Genomic DNA, 12,947 nt, shown 5'->3' with positions numbered 1-12,947 from the left:
ATGATCTAATCTGTTGGTTTGACCTTTTAAACCTCTAATAAATAACTTCACATTATGGTGTATTAGAAAACATTTGCGGGGCTGGAGGTTTAGCTCAGCGGCATAAGTGCCTGCAGTCGTGAGTTCGATCCCCGGTACTGATAAAAAGGAAAAAAGACAAAAAAAAAAAAGAAAACATTTGCTAGGAATCTGGTATTTTCCTTAGGTGGGAGTGACCTCTCAGAAGACTATGAAGCTCCTTCCTGCCTCAAAATCTAGAGCTACACAAAAGGTATGGTGTTGATACTGATTTTTCCTTTTCTCTCTCTCTGATAGGCTCCCTCTTTATTGGTTAATTTGGCTTTTAAACATGCTAAGGTTAAAATGGAGGTGAATTTCTTTTTATTTGCATAGAAATTGGAATACTAAGGGACATATACAGATGGTCATTTTCTGGAACATTAAAATTATTATGTACAATCAAATCATGTAAACAAAGGTTAACAGCATACATTTTTCGATAATACATATAGCAGAATATATACATAAAAATATATAGTAGCATATAGAAGGAAGAAGTTCCTTTTTTCTTTTAATTTTTTATTTATTTTAAAGAGGGTAAAACAAAACATAACAAAACAGAAGAAAGCAAATCAGAAAAAAAACAATGTAAGTGTCACAGATTTCAAAGCAAGATAACAGGAGATCTACAGTGGCTACCATAATGCCTCTTGTTTTCTTCTAAATGGTTGTCTATATCTTCACAAACAATGAATTCATACAAAACAAAATGGTATAAAACTGATCAGAACAGAGTAATGATGGCATTACAGGCCTTCAAAACCAGACAATAGGAAAATCAGCAATGGCTACTGTAATGTGTCCTGTTCTGTTCAAAACAGCTGTCCATAGGAAGAAGTTTCTTTAAACTTCCTCATGTTTTAAGTCATTTTGATGCTAGTCTCTCTATTTATTGATTTTTAATAGAACAATCAATCCTATAATTTCTATAAAATTATAATTTCATAGTGGACCAGGAGGATAGTTTACTAGCTGCAAAAGAAATATACTAGGCTGATATATTAACATTTTATCAAGATAATAGATTTCTGATTATAATTATATTTAGTTTACTAGGTCACTGCTTTGCAAACTTAATGGTGTTAGAACCCTTTTATATTTAAGTTATTTATGTTATCGAGGATCCCAAGGAACTTTATTTATATGTGGTGCCAATACTTACTGTATTAAAATTAAAATTAAGAAATGTTTAAAATATTTTTAAAAACCCCATTACATGTTTACATATAAACTTTTTTTTTTGAGGCAGAGTCTTACTGTGTAGCCCAGGCTGGCCTTAAACTCATGGTGTTCCTCCTGCCTTAGTTTCCTGAGTGCTAGGATTATGGGCATGTGCTAACCACACCCACCTTTAAATAACATATTTTTAACTAGAACAGAAAAGATGTAGAATACTAAAATACTTTTGCAATTTATTTTATGACAGGCGTAAGTGAAGGCAGATGGGTTCTTATGTCTGTTTTTTGCATGATACATTGTTTTGATTGAAATAGAGGAAGATAATCCAGTTTATACAGACATAATGAAAATAAGGATAGGTATTTAAAGAGTGTGTTTAGATGATTATGATTCTTCCCCTTTAATACTACCCTTTACCTTGATAATGTTTCCTACATGTTAGTAAAAGTAGAATATGAAGCCATATTGGACTTTTGTTAGTAATTTTAGATTCTCGTCACTCTGTCACAGGTTGTTGTTGGAGATCATGATGGAGTAGTTACATGCTTTGGCATGAAGAAGGGAGAAGCAGTGGTAAGTATAGCTTTTGAGGAAAAAGTTCCTCCAAAATCAAATGTTGAACTTATTCACAGTGGGAAATACAGACATTGGAAATTGGTTGTAAGGAAGAACAGTTGCCATTTTCTATGTAGAGGTTTCACAACTAAGGATCAAACGAATTGTATGCACAATGAACTTGTAGTACCCTAAACAGGACAGTTTAAAAGCTGCTTACAGAGCATTTATACTGTATTAAGTATTATGAGTAATTAGAGATGATTCAAAGTACACAGGAGGATGTGCTTGGGTTGTATGAAAATACCATGCCTTTTTAAACAGTGGACTTGGTTTTTGCAGAGGGTCCTGGAACCAGTCTTTTGCACTGTTCATGCTACAGGAACAGCTATAGTTGGATAGAGTGTGAGGCTGCAGTCTAGCCCGAGTCATTTGCTAGCTAATTGTAAAATGCCTTTGGCAGCCCATGGTGATGGATTAATTTTCTGTGATGTCTAAAAAAGGTACTTTGACTTTAGGGCCTTCAAGCAACGGCTATTATTTATCTCATAGTTTCTGTGGGTCAGATGTATGGGCCCAAGGTTTCGCACAGCTGCTGTTAGCCAGGCTGGGTTTCTTCCTAGAGCTTGGGATCCTGTTCCACATGTCTGTGGTCACTGGCAGAACTAGTTTCCTTGCTGTTGTGGGACTGAAGTCCTTCTTTGTTGCTGCTTGTGAGGTAGGAGCTGTGTTCACTCAGCAGCTTGAGGTTCCCCCAGTTCCTTGCTAGTAGTCCCCTTGCAGTCCCTCTTACAACATCGGAGCCTAAGTTTTTTTTTTTTTTTAATTTTATTTAAGGAGAAAAAAAAAGCAGAGAAAGGGTACAAGTTATACAGATTTACAGAAAAAAAAATAAACAGTAGGAAATCACTAGTTAATGGATTACATATTGTCATCTTAGAAATAATTGTTAAGTCACAAAATTAAAGCTCGGAGCCTAAGTTTTTAAAGCTAGTGGAACAATCTCTGGGGGATGTTAAAGCACAGCCTTTGATAACATCATATACTCCTAGAAGTGACTCTTCCATCACTTTTGCCATGTGATTAAACCTAATCAAGAAAGTGATTACCATTCCATCATAATCACAGGTAACAGCTTGTAAGTGGTAGGTCAGAGAGAAACTGGGATATTCATATAGAATCATATAGAATTATAAAAAGATACAGTTAAAACTACCAGAAACATAATGTCTCTATTATTTGCATATCCTCCAAGAGACTTTATTCTTAGTATACAAAATCATTAGAGTAGTGGAGAGAAACGGATATAAATAATAAAATGAAAAATAACCATGAAAAACTAGTGACAAAAATGTTATTTTAATTAAAGAGGGATATGATTAAGGTGTTACTCATATATATTTATATTTTCAGTAAATTCTGTAGTCCTTTATGACTAGTTTGTGGTGGTGGTTGTTTTGCTTTTTGAGACAGGGTCTCACTGTGTAGTCCAGGCTGGCTTTGAACTCATGGTGACCCTCCTGTCTCAGCCTTCTGAGTTCTGAGATCACAGGTATGTGCCACCATACCCAGAATTTACAACTAAAATCTATATACATTGGAGTCACCAATGGTGGCACATGCCTTTGATCCCAGCACTTGGAAAGCTGAGGCAGGAGGATTTCTGAGAGTTGCTTGGGCTACATAGAAAGTTCAAAATCAGTCTGCAATACATAGCTAGACCCTGTCTCATAAAAACAGATAACAGTATAAAAAAAATTTAGGAGATGTCAGGGGTTACAAGGAGAACAATTACATACAGGACACAGAATTTATAATATTAATTTATGATGGTCACTGGAGTTAAATGCAAGAAAGTGCAGGAAATCTGTCCACAACACTAAAGACCCTAAATATTCAGCCAAGGGCCTGGACCCCACAGCAGTGTCCTGCATGAATCCAGCTGAAGACCTAGAGCCTATGACAGTGCCTCCCACTAGTCCAACTGGAGGTTTAGAGCCCCTGACAAGGACTAATGCCAGTGTGTTTTACGGATGTGCATGGAAAAGGCTCAAGGGTCAGCGGTGGAAGCTAAAGGTCTGTGCCAACAAGGTGAAAGATCTGTGCCAGTAGGTTGAGGTTTTTACAACTGAAGCCAAGAAGTGCCACTCAAAGAAGAATCAGGGCTGCCCTGAAAATACCACAGCCATCCTCAGCCACAATGAGGTCCTCCAATGGACAATGGACAATGAGAACAGTCAAGTACATGCCAGAAAGCCAGCATGACAGTCTTCTCCTGGGGATTAAACAGCACACATCTTCCCCTCCAGAGCCAGGAAGCAGTACTTAAAGTTAAGGACCAGAGCTCCCCAGAAGTGAACCTCAGCAATTCTCAGCAACAAGGTCATGAGCTCCTCTGATGATGACAGCCAAATTCACATTGGGGAAGTCAGCATGACATGCTCCCCTAGGAGAACCAACAGCTCCAAACAGCAACACGCAGGAACCCACAATACCTCACTCTTCCTTTCCACATCTCTATTTATGCTGGCAACTTTCCTCAAGTGGTCCATCCAGACGCAGCACCGTGCTGATTTAATTCAGCTGGTGTTGTGAACCACCAGTTTTTAATACATAACAAGAGACATTATTTTCAAGAAGGTGATTAATATGTTAAAAAAAATCATTGTTTAATTGAACCTAACTAAGAATTGCCAGGTGGATTTCACCAGTGCTTCTCAAACTTCATGTGTTTGGGGTGGGGATATAGCTCAGTAGCACAGCACTTCTCCTGGCAAGCGCAGGGTCCTAAGTTCAATCTGGTCCAAAAAAATTATTAAATTTTAATGTGTTTAGGGATCAGTTAGAGAATCTTGGTGTCTTGTTATAGTGCAAACCCTCATTCAGTAGATCTGGGGTTGAGCTTGATATTCTGCATATTCTATAAATTTAATCATTTTAACATTACTGCTTAGTGAACTGTACTTTGAGTTGCAAGAGCTTACACTTCAATAATGTTTTTTTTTTTTTTTTTTTGTCTTTTTCCTTTTTATCAGTACCAGGGATCGATCTCACGACTGCCTGCTTGTAAGGCAGGCACTTTATGCCGCTGAGCTAAATCCCCAGCCCCTTCAATAATGTTTTTTAAAATATGAATGGGAATAAGTATTGTTTAAAAGTAGCTGGAAAAACTCCAGAAGACCCAATGAAGTTAATAGATTTTTACCTGATGGTGTTTCTATATAATGAAACAATAATAATCTGCTAAGTTAAAAACTACAGCCTTTTTTGTGGTAAAGGAAAAATATGTTTACAATAAAATAACTTATATATTTCCCTTTTTTCTGAATGAATTTTGCAGGCAGTGTTCAAGACTTTACCAGGGCAGAAGATTACAAGACTAGAACTAGGAGGGGTCCTTAACACACCGCAGGAGAAAATTTTCATTGCGGCAGGATCTGAAATCAGAGGCTACACAAAGAGAGGAAAGCAGTTCCTTTCTTTTGAAACAAATCTCACAGAGTGCATTAAAGCTATGTATGTTATGGTTCTGTTTTTTGTTTTGTATCTCTACAGTATCTTGGGTAAAGTGTCTGATTAAAATAAAATTAAATTAAAAATAAAGATAAAATTAAAAATAAATACTATATATTATAGGTTTCAAGGTAAAAAAATTGGCTAAAACTATTATATTAGAAACTAAATTTGACCTAGAATCAGTGCAAAATTGATTAGCTATTAAATTGTTTTCTTTTTAAAAATGGTATTTCATACGTTCACGTACATTTATATACACATTTATTTTGGGGTTTTTAAAAATTACTTTTTAAAAATGTTTTTAATTTTTAATTGACAATAATTGTATATATTTATGAGATACAGTTATACTTCAGTACATGTGTACAGTGTATTATGAGGTAATTAGTGTATCAATCACCTCAGACGTTTATCATTTCTTTGTGCAGGGAACATTCAAAGTTGGCTCCACTAGCTATTTGAAATGTACAATTAAGCGTTGTAAAGTATAGTTTACATTCATTTTTATCGGTTTGGTTATAAGTTGTAATCAAGGTACAAGAAAAAAAAGTGAGAAACGCCATATATTTAAGCTCCAGTTCCTTGGCTGTCTTTGTTCGTTTTGGTTTTGATGTTACAACATTATGTTTAAAATGCTGGGCATCACATTTGGTGACTGTCAGTTTCAGGTGAATCGGATAAAAACCCTGAAAAATAGCTTCCTGATATTTGAAATTTTGTAATTAAAATTTTACTTTCGAATCAGGGCAGATTAGGAAGGGCTTTTTTAAAAAGTTTTTCCTTTGAATGTGGTGCGGTCAAGTTATATAATGAGCCAGACTTCTGGATTTGGAAACCACTGATTCAGTTCACAGTTCTGTATAACGCTCAGTTGTCCTGTCTAACTGTATAATTCACTGCACATCTCATGATGTTTGGGCCTTTAAACTTTGGCTTGATGAGGTTAAGAAGTAAATAATGGCAAATGGAGTAATTTCAACTAACATTTCTGAGCTGTTCATACAGATAGACATGGCCAATGATAATTGTGAAATACTAATATCAGAGTAATTTATTATTAGAATTTCTCTACATTCAGAAATGTACTTAAGCTGTGAGGAAAGAATTTCCCTGTAAGAATCTTTTTGGCCAGTTTGGGTTTTTGTTTTGTTTTGTTTTTTTTACTTTAATGGCAGAGATGGACTAGAAGTACTTTCTACTCAGATTTTATAAATTTATTACCTGAAACCCCATATTCATAGGAAAATAAAGATTATAACTTGAAAATACTCAGTAAAGCAGCTATAAAACTGTTCACCCTCAGTCACCATTTCCTCGCTAATGCTGCAGTCTGCCCCTACCCTTGCCAGTGTTAGTGATTGTTGAACTATTTGTAGCTAATACAGGGTATATTGATTTCAGAAACAGAGAAGTGAAATTGCAAACCTTGAAAAGATACAGACTTTGGGGGCTGGGGATTTAGCTCAGCGGCATAAGCGCCTGCCTTGCAAGTAGGCAGTTGTGAGTTCGATCCCTGGTACTGATAAAAAGGAAAAAGACAAAAAAAAGAAAAGAAAAGAAAATATACAGACTTTTATGAGGGAGATTAAAATTGTATTTTATGTATAGGCAGAGTAAAGCCACTTAATACCTGAACAAATAAGGATCATTACAGAATAAGCTTTTCAGAAAATGATTTTAGTATTGAATTGTTTTCACGGTGACAGAGAATGGAATGCCCAAGTGCTCTACCATTTAGTTACATCCCCAGCTCTTCCTGTTTTTTTGATTTTGAGACACAGCCTCACTAAATTTCCCAAGTTGGTGGCCTCAAACTTGTGAACTTCACAAGCAGCTGAGACAAGAGGTGTGCACAACCATGGCTGATCAGTATGGAAATTTTTTAAATGGACTTCAGAGGTGGAGAAATAGATGAACTCTTCAAATAAAATTACCCTTTTTATGATCATATGGTGCTATCAATCCAGAATCGAAATCTAGTCTCACTTTTCTAAAATTCTTGGGACAAGTGGTGTTTCAGGTTTTGTAGTTTTTTTAATTTTGGAATATTTCTCAAGATTTTATCAGTTGAGCATCCCTGAGTCAAACATTTAAAACTTTCTGAGCATTCTTTTGTCACATGAAGCATTTTAGATTTCAGATTTTCAAATTAGGGTTATTCAACCTATACTATACTAGTGTATAATGTATGTGTAATTTTTGTGGAAAAAAATTCAACCTAAGCATTACAGTATCATTACGATTATTAAATTTTGCTAAAAATTATTAAAATGAACTTTTTTCAAGATAACATTCTAACATCAAAGTCAATTTCTTTCAAGTAAATTTTTTCAGGCAGTGTATGTGGTAGTGAGAATGCTAACTCTAGAGCTAAAAGCTAACCAGTTGCAGTCCATTCCACTGTTTACTAGTTGAGTGCCGTCAGTTAACACGTATTAGTCACCTGTAAAGGGATAATGTAGTCCCTAGTTTGTGGGATTATGAGGATTCATTGAGCTAATATAGGTAAATCACTTAGGACAGTGTTTGGTATATAATTACATTTAAAAGTTTCTTTTTTGATTATCATAATCTTTTGTTTTCCATTTTTCTGAGCTTAGTTTTTTTCTAGAAGTCTGAGACCTTAAGATTAATATTTTCAGTTTTCAAAATTAAGAGTAGTGTTATTTCAAAAGTCTGGAAATAAAGAAGAGATAATTTTTTAAAATGTTCTCTAAGTCTGTGATAAATTGATAGCAAGCTGTACAAAGTATTTTGTTTTATCTCTGAAAAAATTCACTAATTACCCATGCATATTTTTAAAAATACAGATGTCTTACGTTGCTCTTATTATTCTCAGGCATGTATCTGGCTCTGACCTCTTTCTCAGTGCAAGTTACATCTATAACCATTACTGTGATTGCAAAGACCAACATTATTATCTTTCTGGGGATAAAATCAATGATGTCACCTGCCTTCCAGTAGAAAAATTACCTCAGATTACACCGATACTGGCATGCCAGGACAGAGTGCTGAGAGTTTTACAGGTTGTTATTTGCATTTTTATGACTTTTCTTACTTTAGGTAAATGGTTTGGATTGTTATTTTAAATTATTTTAATGATCATTACTTTAAGCATCCTAGATAAAGTTGTATCTAGAACAGTTTTCTAAATTTGATACATTAATTTTTTTCCTTGAGTCACGTGTTGAGATCTTTCACAAGTTTTTTGAGACCATATATGTGCAGCATGTGAAAGAGAAAGTGTCTTCCTCTCCTACAGCTCTGTCTAGCACAGTCACAACAGAAGGCTTCCCACAGAGGACCTTTACCAAATATTGTTTCTTCCTTCCTCCACACCTTCCTTCCCTCAAGTGTCAAATTAAGCAAAGAAATTGAGGTTGGGAGAGGATGTTATGTAATTTGAGTTTCAAGTGCCAGTGTTTATGTCAGTTTGTAAGATTAAGCAAGCTCTCAGGAAATTTCTTAGGTAAGCAAGTGAGTGCAGAGAAAAGAATTATTTTATTTCCAAACATGTGCTTAGGTCATTGTTTTCAGTAATAATAGTTACCAGTGTATCTTCCTGAGAGTGGATTTAAAGGGCACATAAACGTATGCATGGACACACACACACCACATGTGTATTCTATAGGACCCTTAGAGTTTAGCATATAGCTGGTGTATGGAACTCAAACTTAAATTGTCAATATCTGGTGCTACCAGACTCTTACTCTTTGAGATTCTATAACCAGATGCCTGTTTCTGGTTTTAGCCTTATTGCAAAAGGAAAAATTCAGTGCTTCTGTGCTTCTCTGTCCCCCACCATGGACAATCAAACTAGTCTTTCAGGTTCATTCTAGAAATAGAATGAATAATTTCTCTCATGGCTTATTCTTTCAAATATGAGTTATTTGAGTAGTCTTTTTGACAGGAGTTGGCTAATATTCAGTTAGAAATAAATCTGGCAAATCTACAGTTTTGCTTTCACAAGAAGATGCATATTCAGGGGGGCAGGTACTGAGGACTTAATTTAGGGGGTTTGCACTGAGCCACATCCCCAGCCCTATATTATTGGGAAGTGTGATTGCAATAAGTTGTCTACGCTGGACTTGACCTTGTGGTCTTCCGCTCAAAGTGCTAGGATTACAGCAGTGAGCCACTATGTCACGTTTTCTATGTTTTTATTGTTCAAAAGAAAAAAAAAAAAACCACTAAGGATTTGTGAACAGGAAAGAATCAAAATACTTCCCTCTGCATCGCTCCCCATCTGCCTTTGGGGCCAGTGCATTATGGTAAAAGTTGCTTTTTTAAAATAGCTTTATTACATGTTTTTGTATTTATATCAGGTATTTATAGATACAGTATCTAAATTTTAAGTGATCAAAGATAAAGCATGACTTTATCTTATATATGCTAAATATGTATTAAATTTTTATACAAAAACAGTATACCTTTACTATAATTTTGTCCACTATGCTTTCATTGAATTATTTACATAGCAAAATTGAAAAAAAAATGACCACAGGACCTTCCTGGTTTTCTTACCTGAATAGCTTAACTGAAGTAGCTTTTAAGAATACCCATAGAGAAAACAAGACTTTTCCTTAAGAAGTTTCTTTTCAGATCTGCTGAAACACGCTTTACATGAAATTTCTGGTTAGCACTAGAGAGGACATAAATACCTTTTTTCTGGAGAATTTTGAAAGAAAAATTTATCAATGTCAAGTTTTCAGGTAAACCAATATATTTTAAGTGAAAAGTGGAGAAAGTAGAATATTTTACTTATTTTTGGTTTTGGTCTTTGTATTTTCAAGTGTGTTGATATATGCAAAATTACTAACATAAAAGCTGATGCTCATGACAGCATTTTCAGCAGTTTTATTGAGATGTTAGTAAGCGTTGCATTTGAACATTGATGTTACCTGTGAATGCCTATACTGTATTTTAAAATTTTCGATCTCCTTCAGGGATCTGATGTGATGTATGAAGTTGAAGTTCTTGGTCCTCCTAGTGTCTTAGCACTGCACAATGGGAATGGCGGTAATCATGACTTCAGTTTTCACATCAGCTGTGTGTTTATAAAAGATGTTAAGTAAAAATGGGAAAGTTAAAAAGAACATGAACTGGAATTGAGACATTTATCTTGTGATAACTGTAGTAACTCACAGTAATGAGTTTTTAATTTTTAGTTTCTTCATCTTGAAATTAAATGATGGGGAGTGCTCTTATTTTTTGTGGTTATAAAGTAATATTAATTCTCACATTAAATAGTCCATCTTTTTATAATAGTAAAATTGAGATTTTTACATCAATGCATTTTAACTTTAAAAAGATTAGTAATATGTTTATTTCAACTATAACTAGGTGACTCTGGAGAAGATGTTTTGTTTGGAACATCAGATGGGAAACTTGGACTTATTCAGATCACAACATCCAAACCAATAAACAAGTGGGAAATTCGAAATGAAAAGAAGAGGGGAGGTATGCTGTCAATGTAATTGAGATTGTGAAATTTCAGTGATTATTTAAGAAAAAGATTAATAATTTATTCTGTTTTGTTTATTATTATGTAGCAGATTTAACAATTCATGAAACCCTTATGATTTATCTGTTGTTTGTCAGACCTGTCATACTATAGGCATAATTTTTTTTTTTTTTTTTTTTGGTACCAGGGATCGAACTCATGACCTTGTGCTTGCCAGGCAGGTGCTTATGTCACTGAGCTAAATCCCCAGCCCCCATAATTTTTTTTAAGAAATGTTGATAGTAATTTGGGGTAGGTAGACTTTAGTAGGTGAATGTCCTTTATTCTTTGCTAAAACCAATTTTTAATTGTTTGGGTAGATTAATTGGAATTTGCTAGGATGTGGTAGGATCCAAGGAAATACAGTAGGTCAGGAAATATTCTTCCTTTCCAAGGAATGTACACTTTTCTAAGAGGAATTTATACCTGATTTAGTGGAAGTGAGATGGTGATTTACATGTGCAGAGTATTTATTTGGATGTTCATGTTTTCCCTTAAAATACTTGCTAAGGAATATGGAGTATAAATAAATGAATATATAAGATAGCATCAGTGACCTCTTCACCTAAAGAAAGTATAGCAGGCGTGTTAGAGAGAGATGGGGGAGGGAGAAGAGCTGCTTTTAGAATGACTGCTTAAAGACAATGTCCTAGAAGAGGTGAAATTTGAGTTGAGATCTGATAGGAAAAAAGATTAGGTTGTGAACCTGGCTGAGAGAAAAGAATGTTCCAGGAAGAAGAAAAAGAATAAGTGTAAAGGACTTGGCGGAGGGAAATGTTGTTCATTTGGGAAACAAGAAGAAAACCAGTGTGGCTTGGTGCCTCCTTGTGGCCTCCTGGGAGGCACAGTACGGCCAAAGTGTGAGCCTTGAGGAGTGTGTTAGTGTAAGTGCAGCGGAAGGTCACTGGGGAATCTCAGGTGGTGGTATGGCGTGATCTGATTCACTAAAACACGGTATGCTGTGTGGAAAAGGAATGTGGAGGAAAGCAGGTCAAAACCGGAAACGTGGAGACCACTTACAAGTCACTGTGCTAGTTATGATAACTTTAATCAGGTGAGGTCAGTCAACGCTGACTGTGGCGGGAACTGGGAAGGAAGGAAGTCAAGCTCTTATTGTGGAGGTGGAGCAGATAGAGATTGCTGGTCGATTTGATGTAGAGTGATAAGAAGAAAAGAAGCAGAGATTGTAGTCTAGATTTTTGGCCTTAACAATTATTATTGGTGATGTAATTTACTGAAAGGGGAAGACTTCGGAAGGACCAGCATGGAGGGGTGGTGGTAAACAAAATTTTAGTCGGTGTGTGGAAAGCTTTGAGATAACAGACATGCAGACAAAGATATGACTTTTGTATGTAAATGGGGAGCTCTAGGGAGAGGCTGCGCTGGGGGACAGTATAAATTCGGAGCCACTGCCATGTACATTACATTTAAATTCCCTGAAAACAGGCGAGTATGGATGGACAAGAGACACCTCATTATGTTGAAGTCGCTCTTTTCCCCTCCCGACTGAGTTAGTATGCACAGTTTTCATTATGTTTGGCATATATTAGAGAACAACTTTAAGTTTTCTTAGTAACTCATCATTTACATCTTTTTCTCTTAAGGTGTTTTGTGTATTGACAGCTTTGATATTGTGGGCGATGGGGTTAAAGATTTGCTTGTTGGGAGAGATGATGGAATGGTGGAAGTGTATAGTTTTGATAGTGCAAATGAACCTGTTCTTCGATTTGACCAGGTAAGTTAATTAAAACAAAACTATATGCTTATTATTTGGGGAATGATTATAGAGATAACTTATGGTTTGAATTTTTTTAAATGAAAATATATTAAAATTTTGTATTTGCATTAAACTATTGTTTTGATGTTATAAAACTCTTCTCTAGACTATTGTGTTTGAATAATAGACTGTTGCCTCTTAGGTGATAATAAAGTGCTATAAAAGTATAAATAATGAATTACTGTATAAGTAAATGATAAATTACTTTAAAAATATAAATGAAAATCTATACTTTTAAATTTTTCTGTAAATTTCTAAAATATCAAAGATTTTGCTGTAGTTTCTATCATCCATAAAAACACAGGGTAAGAATAAGATTGATGTATTGTAAAAGATTATTTTAAAGTAATACAAGTT

At 35.1% G+C, this 12,947-nt stretch overlaps 1 protein-coding gene across 2 annotated transcripts in view; it reads left to right on the top strand.

Moving 5' to 3' along the window:
• The window catches only part of Bbs7 (Bardet-Biedl syndrome 7), a 43,039-nt gene that overhangs the window by 2,474 nt on the left and 27,618 nt on the right, over positions 1-12,947 (top strand). For both annotated transcript variants that reach the window (XM_003477032.5, XM_013160261.3), the window contains exons 2-8: positions 206-271; positions 1,750-1,812; positions 5,135-5,310; positions 8,150-8,336; positions 10,257-10,329; positions 10,654-10,770; positions 12,418-12,548. In XM_003477032.5, the coding sequence (XP_003477080.2) occupies positions 206-271; positions 1,750-1,812; positions 5,135-5,310; positions 8,150-8,336; positions 10,257-10,329; positions 10,654-10,770; positions 12,418-12,548 (813 nt within the window). The remainder of the gene's footprint in view (positions 1-205; positions 272-1,749; positions 1,813-5,134; positions 5,311-8,149; positions 8,337-10,256; positions 10,330-10,653; positions 10,771-12,417; positions 12,549-12,947) is intronic.

Source organism: Cavia porcellus, unplaced genomic scaffold (genome assembly GCF_034190915.1).
Source record: "Cavia porcellus strain 051 isolate PalLab524CR breed Dunkin Hartley unplaced genomic scaffold, mCavPor4.1 scaffold_14, whole genome shotgun sequence".
Classification (NCBI taxonomy): Eukaryota; Metazoa; Chordata; class Mammalia; order Rodentia; family Caviidae; genus Cavia; species Cavia porcellus.
This window is presented reverse-complemented; position numbering and strand designations above follow the sequence as displayed.